The 10,400-nt window shown below is 46.4% G+C and overlaps 1 protein-coding gene across 2 annotated transcripts; it reads left to right on the forward strand.

Annotated features, from left to right (window-relative positions):
* Positions 1-236: 236 nt before the first annotated feature.
* pcdh18a (protocadherin 18a) lies at positions 237-10,189 on the forward strand. 2 transcript variants are annotated; one of them, XM_080450989.1, is made up of 4 exons: positions 237-3,090; positions 3,869-3,957; positions 5,325-5,497; positions 8,419-10,189. In XM_080450989.1, exons 1-4 carry the CDS (start codon positions 574-576, stop codon positions 9,231-9,233), a joined length of 3,594 nt encoding a protein of 1,197 aa, XP_080307115.1. In that variant the 5' UTR covers positions 237-573; the 3' UTR covers positions 9,234-10,189. The 2 variants fall into 2 exon arrangements, with proteins under 2 accessions (XP_080307115.1, XP_080307116.1); XM_080450990.1 differs by having other exon boundaries at positions 3,902-3,957.
* Positions 10,190-10,400: the final 211 nt, after the last annotated feature.

The following is a 10,400-nucleotide window of genomic DNA, read 5'->3' on the forward strand; positions in this document are numbered from 1 at the left end:
ATTAAAAATGTCTTAAAAGTCCTTAAATTGTCTCTTTACTGTCATCTGGGGACCTCCCCCCAAAAATCATGTGGGGACTCCCCTGGGGGTCCCGACCCACAGGTTGAGAACCACTGATTTAGGGCTGTCTTTCCTGGGAAGAGGCAGGGAAGGGGGCTGTGGCTGTTATTATACAGCTGTATAGGCGGGCTATTTTCGGGGAGCCTCTGTGCAGAGACGCCTCAAACGGAGAGAAGCAGAGCGACAGAGAGCAGAGCGCACGGCGCGCACATAACTATAGGATCTAGGAGTGGAAGGAAGACGCACGGCATTTAAACAACGCTCAATTGATACTCCCTCACACACTGAACGCGCGCAACAGATCGAAGAGGACAGGGAATCAAATGTTGGCTTTTTTTATGCAAATGAGTGAAGCTCGAGGCTGTATTTAGCAACCGAATGTGTTGTTTTTTTTTAGTCCTTTTCCTCGCTCCAGCAGAGAATGCAATGCGAGCGCAGATTGAAGGCGCACATTTCACAAGTTTGAACGGGATTTGAACTGATTTTGCATTTTGGTTTTTTTTTTTTTTTTGGATGGACTTTGGCTGTCACGGTTCCACCATGGAACGAAGCAACACGAAGCGAACCTCTCTCAGCCGAATGTGGAAAGTTGTTGTTCTTTTGGCGCTGGCCACGCAACACGTTACTGGCAAGACGTTGAAATACCAGATCTTCGAGGAGCAGAAGGTGGGCACGGTCATCGCCCGTTTGAAAGAAGACGTCGCCGACGTGTTGGCCAAACTTCCCAGCACGGTGTCGCTGCGCTTCAGAGCCATGCAGCGGGGGAGCTCCTCGTTCCTGACGGTGCGCGAGCAGGACGGAGAGATCAGCGTCAGGACCAAGATAGACCGCGAGAAACTCTGCGAGAAGAATCTCAACTGCTCTATTCAATTCGACGTGCTCACCCTCCCCACGGAGCACCTGCAGCTGTTCCACATCGAGGTGGAGGTGCTGGACATCAACGACAACTCGCCCCAGTTCGCCCGCGCCGTCATTCCCATCGAGATCTCCGAGAGCGCGGCGGTGGGGGCGCGCATCCCCCTGGACAGCGCCACGGACCCCGACGTCGGGGAGAACTCTCTGTACACGTACGCCCTGGAGTCCAACAGCTTCTTCAAGATCGACATCCAGCCCAGGCCGGACGGGGCCAAGTACGCGGAGCTGGTGGTGCTCAGGGAGTTGGATCGCGAGGTGCGCTCCGGGTATGAACTTAAATACACGGCGTCTGACAGGGGCGTTCCCCCGAGGACAGGTTCTACCCTCCTGAAAATCAGTGTTTCTGACTCGAATGACAACAGCCCTATATTTGACAAGCCCTCATATGTAATTAATGTACCCGAAAATTCACCTGTTGGCACATTGCTCATTGATTTGAACGCAACTGACGCGGATGACGGCACCAACGCCAAAATTGTCTACTCTTTCAGCAGTCACGTGTCCCCTAAAATAATGGAGACGTTCAGAATAAATCCCGACAGTGGTCACCTGACCCTGGTCAGACGCATGGACTATGAGAGCGTCGCCTCTTATGACATCGACGTGCAGGCACAGGACATGGGCCCCAACTCCATGCCGGCGCACTGCAAGATCCAGGTCAAATTAGTAGACATAAATGACAATAAACCAGACATTAGCATTAATCTCATGTCTTCTGGGGGGAAGGAGGACGCAGCCTACATATCGGAGGCTTCTCCTCTCGACACGTTTGTGGCTTTGGTGAGAATAGAAGACGTGGACTCAGGGTTGAATGGGGAGGTGGTGTGTAAACTTCATGGCCAGGGGTATTTCAAACTGCAGAAGTCCTACGAAAACAACTACATGATTTTGACCAACGTTTCCCTGGACCGGGAGAAGAGGTCAGAGTTCAGCCTGACAGTGGTAGCAGAGGACAGAGGAACGCCCAGTCTCTCCACTGTCAAACACTTCACTGTGCATGTTACGGATGAGAATGATAATCCTCCACGCTTCGAGAAGGGCCGCTATGAGATATTCAAATCAGAGAACAATGCCCCTGGGGCATATTTGACCTCACTAGTGGCCAGTGATCCAGACCTGGATGTCAATGGACAAGTGAGCTACTCCATCTTGGAGAACTCAATCCACGGGAGCTCCATCTCCACATATGTCACCATTGACCCCTCTAATGGAGCAATCTATGCCTTACGCACATTCGACCGCGAGGATGTCAGCCGGATTTCCTTCGTTGTTCAAGCTAAAGATGCTGGGGTGCCACCGTTGCTGAGCAACACCACAGTTGTCCTCAATGTCCTCGATGAGAATGACAACCCCCCAGCTATCGTGGTCCCCCAACTATGGAACTTCACCGCAGATGTGCCTGTGTCAAAGTTCACAGAAGCCGGTCACTTAGTAACAGTGGTCAGGGCGACTGATCGTGACACGGGTGTCAATGCAGAGCTATTCTGCTCCATCAGCGGTGGTAACGAGGAGGGCTTCTTCCTCATTGACCCACGCACCTGTGAGATCCACGCCAACGCCAGTCTGGAGAACTTCCCCCGTGAGCACGTGGAGCTCACTGTGGTGGTCCGAGACCAGGGCACCGACAGCCTGAGCGCCAAGGCGGTTCTGAAGATCACCCTCTATGAGAACATGGAAAACCACGTCCAGGTGATGGACCCGGGGGAGTCTTCTCTGGATGCCTCCCTGATCATCATCATCTCGCTGGGGGCCATCTGTGCCATGCTGCTGGTCATCATGGTGGTGTTTGCTGCCCGCTGTAACCGGGAGAAGAAAGACACCAGGCACTCGTACAATTGCCGGGTGGCCGAGTCCACCCACCAGCATCACCCCAAGAAACCATCACGTCAAATCCACAAAGGTGACATCACACTGGTGCCCACGGTGAATGGGACCCTGCCCATCAGAGCACACCACCGCTCACCTTCCTCCACGCCCCCCATGGAACGGGCACCAATGGGGAGTCGTCAGAGTCACCACAGTCGGCAGTCCCTGAACAGCCTGGTGACCATCTCGTCCAATCATATCCCAGAAAGCTTCGCCCTGGAACTGGCACATGCCACACCACCGGTCGAGGTGAGCACCCACAGGCACGCACGCACACGCACACGCACACACACACACACACACACACACAGACACACACACACACACACACACACACACACACACACACACACACACACACACACACACACACACACACACACACACACACACACACACACACACACTAATTGTCTGTCACTCTCTGTCACTCTGTCCCTCTCTGTGTGTGTCTCTCTCTCTCTCTCTCTCTCTCTCTCTTTCTCTCACATCAACACTCACACACACACACACACACACACACACACACACACACACACACACACACACACACACACACACACACACACACACACACACACACCACACAACCACATCAGCTTCTCACAGCTGTCACTGTTTTGTGCAAACTGTGCTCATCTCGATGTCTGACAGTGACTTAATCAATGTAGCCCTGTAGTGCAAACTGATGCTCATTAATACTGTTTATTATAGATGTGTCTTTGTCTTATAACCTTGTTTACATCCTGTCACATCATAACCATGACTCACTCCCCAGTCATATGTCTCCATATTCATCTAGACTCACCCCCCCTCCCCTTGTTTTATTGTCATCCATTTTGTCTCATCCATTTACAGTGGCCTCAACCAAGCATCCATTTTGTGTTTACTCATCCATTATTTTGTCTTCTGTCTTGTCTCCCCTTTCCCCCCCTTTGTTTTCCATCCGTTACTCATTCCCCCTCTTCTGTTCCCTTTTTTTTTGCTTTATTTTTTTTCTTTGTTTGTTTTATTATTTTGGATATAGCAAGTCTCACAGCTTCTGTCCATGCTCCATCAGGGCCAGTACCAGCCCAGACCCAGTTTCCGTGGCAACAAATACTCCCGCAGCTACAGGTAATCCCCCCCCCCCGCCCCCCCCAAAGAAAAAGAAAAGAAAAAGAAAAGAAGATTAAAAAATCTACGGTTTTTATTTGCATTTTTAAATCACTTTTGTGTCATTGTGTATCCCATTATTTCCAACAACCTGTTGGCTGATGGATTATACGTAGCTCATGTTTTGACAGTGTGTTAATGTACTTTTTCCATTTCCCAGTTGTTATCATGCCAATGTCACTCAGTTCAGAAGTATGTGGCTCATTTGTCTAAATGTCATCCGCAACTTTTCTTCTTTGTTTTGGCTGATCTGATGCACAGCTAAATCCTCTGTGTTCATTTAAAGGTATTGCTTTATTACAATAAGTATGAAATAGCTCTATATTCTGATAGTCCTCCTTGATATAGAGTGTTTGTTCAGTAACAGGAGTCTCCCTGTCTCTTTAGCTCCTTAGTAAACAGAAATTGCATTTTCAGCTCAGGATACCAATTTTATCCAATCAGGAGAGAGAACTTGCACAGGATACAGATTAAACAAGTGAAATGGAAGTGGTGACACAAATAAATGAGAAGACAAAATTGGAACTGGAACAGTATATGGGTACTCACTCCTGATTGGCTAAAAATTTGAACCCCCTGAAAATGTATTTTTTGTTTATCAAAGAGGTGGAGAGATGGGGAGACAACTGTTAGTGAACTTACTCTATATAGCAGTAAGTAGTATCAGAATATAGTGCTTTAACCTTTTAACAAAACACTTTTTGTTTTAACCAAAAACATATCACTTACCCTACCTTTAACTAAGAGAGTGTACAAATGTAAGGGTCAATTTGGTTAAATGTGTACACTCTCAGTGAGTTCCAAATGGACAAAGTAACACAAAGGATTTCACTATGTATAGCATCACTGGACAGTGCATCATAGGAATGTGCCTTCTTGAGATGAGGATCACATAAATCATATCTTTGTCACCTTCATCATAATATTCTCTTGATAAAATACCCTAGGCATCCAGCTTGATAGATTTATCGATGCCCCTAGTGGCTGCGTGTGATAGATTTATTGCTGTGGGTCTACCTGCGTGTAGGATTTATGGGTGCAGTTCTGCCTAGACTGACTTGAAACAGTCTCAAGTTGTGCATGATGGATTCATGCCCTATTATAGTCTCCTCTAAGGACACATTGCAATTTTCATGAATCTTATCTCGTTGGGAGCTTTCAGTTTGCCAAAGACATGGCAAAATAAAAATGATTTATGCGTTTTCATATTTGAAATCATGAAATGTCTTATGCTTTATATGTGCATAGCAGTTTTCCTTCTTTTTTTTGGGTGAGGGATTTAAATTAATAGTATTTCTGTATGTTGCTTCTTAATCTGTCCCTCCCAGGTATGCACTACAAGACATGGACAAGTTCAGCCTGAAGGACAGTGGTCGTGGGGACAGCGAGGCGGGCGACAGTGACTATGACATGGGACGGGAATCCCCCGTGGACAGGCTGCTGCTGGGGGAGGGCTTCTCTGACCTGCTGCACCTCGAAATGCACCATCGACTCCACCCAGGTGAGACGTCTGGGACAGATGGACCTCATGCATCATGACAATGCTGTGCACACGGAAGCAGTTAACCCATTAAGACCTGAGGCCGATTACTACAGATGTCTTCTAAATCCTTAAAGTTTTGGGATAAACGTATGTTGCTGTATCAGTGGTGCTCAAACTTGTTTCATGTCAAGGACCCCCAAAATGATATGTATTTTACCCCCATCTCAAAATATTTAGTTCCAGGGACCCCCCCCAGAAGCAAAGATTTGAGTGAAAAATGTTCGCTAAAAAAAAAATATATAGATTTGCACAAATGTTCACGATTTAAAAATAATAGCAGATGTACAAGCTTGCAGCGCGTCACGAAGTGACGTGCTGTGAGCTTGTATGTCTGCTATATTTGAATAGCCGAAGTATAAAATAATGTGGTTAAAAAAAGTGGTTAAAATCGAAAATGACACAGATGCTCTCCCCGGTTTTTAATGGGTTAAACATTCTCACTTCTGACTATCCCTCACCTTGACCTGCCATCCAGCTGAGAAACCCTGAGTCACACAAACCCAACCCACTCTGTGCTTCCACCTCAAGTTCTGCCACAGCGAGCTCTGTGCACATGGGACACACAGTCTAACGAAGACACTAATGCACCCCAGGTTAACCCCAGATTAGAAATACAGGCCTTGTAGCTTTTCTTACACTTTATAAGCAAGGTTGCATCATTGTGTCGAGTTTCTAGCAACTGTACTATTCTATACCACAGTATCAGGTCTTTTTTTTATTCATACTTAAAAACGCATCTATTTTCAATTCAGGAAAAGTCTTGGCATTCTTCTTGGCATGGGATGGTTGTCAAATACAATCTATTGAGATATAATTGACACTTAATGCACTATCATTAGCAAATGAGTTGCAGTTTGTGCTTGCATTGTGACTAAAATTGAGTTAAATGCCACTCAACCACAGCCCCACAGCAGACCACACCCAGTTAGCAGAGAGCAGCCGTGTTGCAGCTTTCTTAAAGCCCCAGTGCATGCATATCCCAGTACCTAGGCTTCAGTACCCTGGACAGCGTCACCTCCCACCCCATTATTCCTCTCTACACCTGCCTATTCAGCCACTCCATTGGCCCTGTCTCCAACACAATGGCCATTGTGCTCCTCCATTCTTCCACACAGCCCTCATTTCCTCACTCGTTATCACACTGAGAGAGGTTACTGTGTGTCTTGTCTATTTGTGCAAGTGTGTGTGTGTGTGTGTGTGTGTGTGTGTGTGTGTGTGTGTGTGTGTGTGTGTGTGTGTGTGTGTGTGTGTGTGTGTGTGTGTGTGTGCGTGCATGCGTGTGTATGAGAGAGTGCATGCATGTGTGGGTACGCTATCTGCCTGTAAAATAGAGTCATGTCTGTAAAATCCTCCCTGGAGCAGAGATGACTTGCCTGTCACTCTGTTTTTTTCCCCTTTTCCTTCTTTTTCTTTCCTTCTGTTTTTTTTCCTTCCTCCCCCAGTGAGTGACAGTGGTGTGCTTTCATGTCTGAACTGAGGAAAATTCACAGTAATTGCTTTTAGAATGATGTTATTCTCTCTCTCTCTCTCTCTCTCTCTCTCTCTCTCTCTCTCTCTCTCCTCTCTCTCTCTCTCTCTCTCTCTCTCTCTCTCTCTCTCTCTCTCTCTCTCTCTCTCTTTCTCTCTGCCCAAAAAAGCCTTCCTCTCTAGCAAGCTCCACAGTGTCCTCTCTTTCTCTCTCTCTCTTTCTCTCTCTCTCTCTCCCTCCCCCCTCTCTCCCTCTCTGTGTGTCTGTGTCTCTCTCTGTCACTTCCTCTCCCTCTCACATGCACACACGCACGCACTCATGCATGCACGCACACACACATGCACACACCAACAGATAGACACTCTCTCTTCTCTCTCATCTTTTTAGTTTTATTTTCTTATTATATTCCATCCCCTTTATTGAGATGGAAATAAATGGGAGTGGCGGCAGCGATCAAATGTCCATCCGTCTGTCAGTCTTTCTGTATCACTGTCCCTCTCAATCCTTTCATTTCCTCTATTAGAGATGGAATGAGTGAAAGACTTATTGCTGTTATTCCCCTCCTCCCTTCCAAACTCCATCTACTGCTCTCTCTGGAAATAGGGAAGAGGGGCATGGAAAAGAATAATGGGCCATGAGGGAGGATTATCCCAGTTACTCCTCAATAGCATTAATTTGCTTAGAAGTCTCTATTTAGATTGCCAAATATCTGCTGTTATTCATGCCAGATATGATAACGAAACCACACAAACAAATTCAGGCCTCAACTGGCTATACTCTTAAGATGTGTCGGGTGACAGAAAGTCAGCCAAAATACGATTCATACTCCCATTTTACTTCTGTTGGTCTCATCACCAATTAAGGTGGTCTGCCAAATTTAACATTCCCAGAAGAACAGTGGTAAAGAGTGTTTGCTCTTTACATTAAGGTTGAACTATCTTGCCTAGAAACAAAGTGGCCAGGTATGGTGCGTAGGATGATATAATGAGTAGAAGAAAACAATAAGCTTTTTTTGTGCAGTTAACATCTGATCAAACAGATTAGAACAAAAATAAAGACTAATCTGCATTTTTGGTTTGATCCAGGTCTGCTGTATGTGATTTCCTTTACAATATACATGATGCTCTTAGAAATATGACAGCTGCATCCTAGTGAGTCAATCTCACTATGAGACCGTGCTCTGTCTGATCTAGAGTATAAACATAGATTTGAACTGTTGAACTGTACACTATCTATACAAAGTCTCTCTCTGTCTGCATGTCATGTTATTAAAACCAACTGCTATTTTCTTAACCATCGCAATAAAGCCACTTTAGGCAAAGGGCACATCTGTTCTGGTTTTGATCTTGTTGAATAATTAGACCAGTATCTTACTCTAAATACAAATGTCTCTGTTTCTCTTCTGCCTTAGCAATGAGACTGTGCACGGATGAGTGTCGCGTCCTGGGCCACTCTGACCAGTGCTGGATGCCCCCCCTTGCCTCCCCTGCCTCATCCTCAGACTATCGCAACAACATGTACATACCAGGGGAGGAATCTTCCCAGCAGCCCCCGCTAGAGGACGACCAGGACTCCCTGGACTCGGAGCGCCGCAAGAGTTTTTCGACCTTCGGGAAGGAGCCCGGAAGTGAGGAGGGAGGAGTCTCTGCCGGAGTAGGAAATGATGCGTGTGTGTCAGGGGGAGGGGCTGGCTCCCTCCTCACAGAGATGAACAGCGTCTTCCAGCGGCTCCTCCCGCCCAACACGGACTCCTACGCTGAGTGCAGCGAAACGAACGCACCCGTGTCCTCGTCCGCCCACGAACGAGGAAGCGGTTGCGGGAGCAGCGTTTCTAGTAACCACGCCAACAACACTGTTCCCCAAGACAACAGGAAGGGGCTGTTGCCGGGCGGGAAAGGCCCCGCCTACCCACCCGGAGTGGCCGCCTGGGCAGCCAACACCCATTATCTAAACCCAGGAAACGGATCCGTGGGGGCGAGTCACGTCGTCTCATCCTCTTCCCCCGCCACCCCATCCGCCAATGGACAGCCGCCACACCTGAAATGGCTGCCAGCCATGGAGGAGATCCCCGAGAACTACGAGGAGGACGAGTTTGACGGCGTCTTCCATCAAGGCCACCCGGGAGCCAAGCGCAACGAAGTCCGCCACGCCCACGAGGTTGGCATGGACGCCAGTGAGCTGGTCAATGAGATCAACAAACTGCTGCAGGACGTCAGGCAAAGCTAAAGAGAGAGAGAGAGAGAGAGCATTAGAGAGCGACATTGAAAGACAGATGGAGAAAGCTGCTCCTAGGGAGTGTGACATCTCACAGTGTTCGTTCTTTGTGCTCACGTATACGTACATGAACCTCTTTGAACTTCACGTTGTTCATGTAACTCTGTGAACTCCACGATGACTGCTCCACTGTTTCACTGTAAAGCTTGTATCCCTTTCTTTACTGAATGTCCTCTTGTCACTCTGTGCTGTGTGAAAAGGTGCCAAGGACTTGGGACCACAAAGTGAAGTTCGGTGCTGAAGTTCTGACCGAGGCGACTTAGAAAGGCATCAAAGTTTCCACTGGAGGAGGATGCCAGTCCTCAGTTTGCTATTAAAATCTCTCTATAAAAAGTTGCTAGAATGACTATAAGACTTCAAATATAGAAAACAAAAAACAAACAGTGCACCAACAAAACTTGATAGTTCTTCATTTGTAATGTTTACAGTGGTGTGTGAACTGACTCTTGGGAGTACTGGTGGGAGCTGGGGTGGGTGGTTGTGGTTGTGGGAGGACACTGACTCGACTGTCAGTGACAGCCGTGTGCTTTTTCTTTTGCATTTACCATGTACAATAATACTGTGCAGTGTCTGTGGAAAAAGCGAGATCAATTGGATATTGTGGTAATGTTTCCCGTTTTGTTATAGGCAATGTGATTGTACAATTGACCTTTGTATTTTAAAAATACAGTCTTTTTTACTCTATATTTATATGTGTCTATGTATGTTTGTACAGAAAAAGGAAAAAAATGTCTATTTTTTATATTGTCACTGCATGTCTTAATATCAATTTATTGTCTCCTTTACTTCTACCCAGTTTATTTTATAAAATGAATGGTATTTAATTTTGTTATTGAATGTGTGTACTAAGATAATCGCAGTCCAATGGAGTTCCATGTTGGAAGTTGGTTTTGTATGGTACATATCTTTGTGGCCATTGGATGACAAATAAAGTGGAAATGAAGAGGGTTGAGTCCCTTTCAATCACAACTGTGTCTGTTTTTACATAATTATTTCCACATTTTATCTATTACATCTATTTGTGTAACAACTCAAAATAAATCAAACTACCATTAAGTATTGATCCTTTTTACTAAATAGGCTGTTCCTAATCAAATTAAAATCAGTTTCTGTTCTAAT

This window comes from Gymnoscopelus braueri (genome assembly GCF_963280865.1).
Source record: "Gymnoscopelus braueri genome assembly, chromosome: 2".
Taxonomy (NCBI): domain Eukaryota; kingdom Metazoa; phylum Chordata; class Actinopteri; order Myctophiformes; family Myctophidae; genus Gymnoscopelus; species Gymnoscopelus braueri.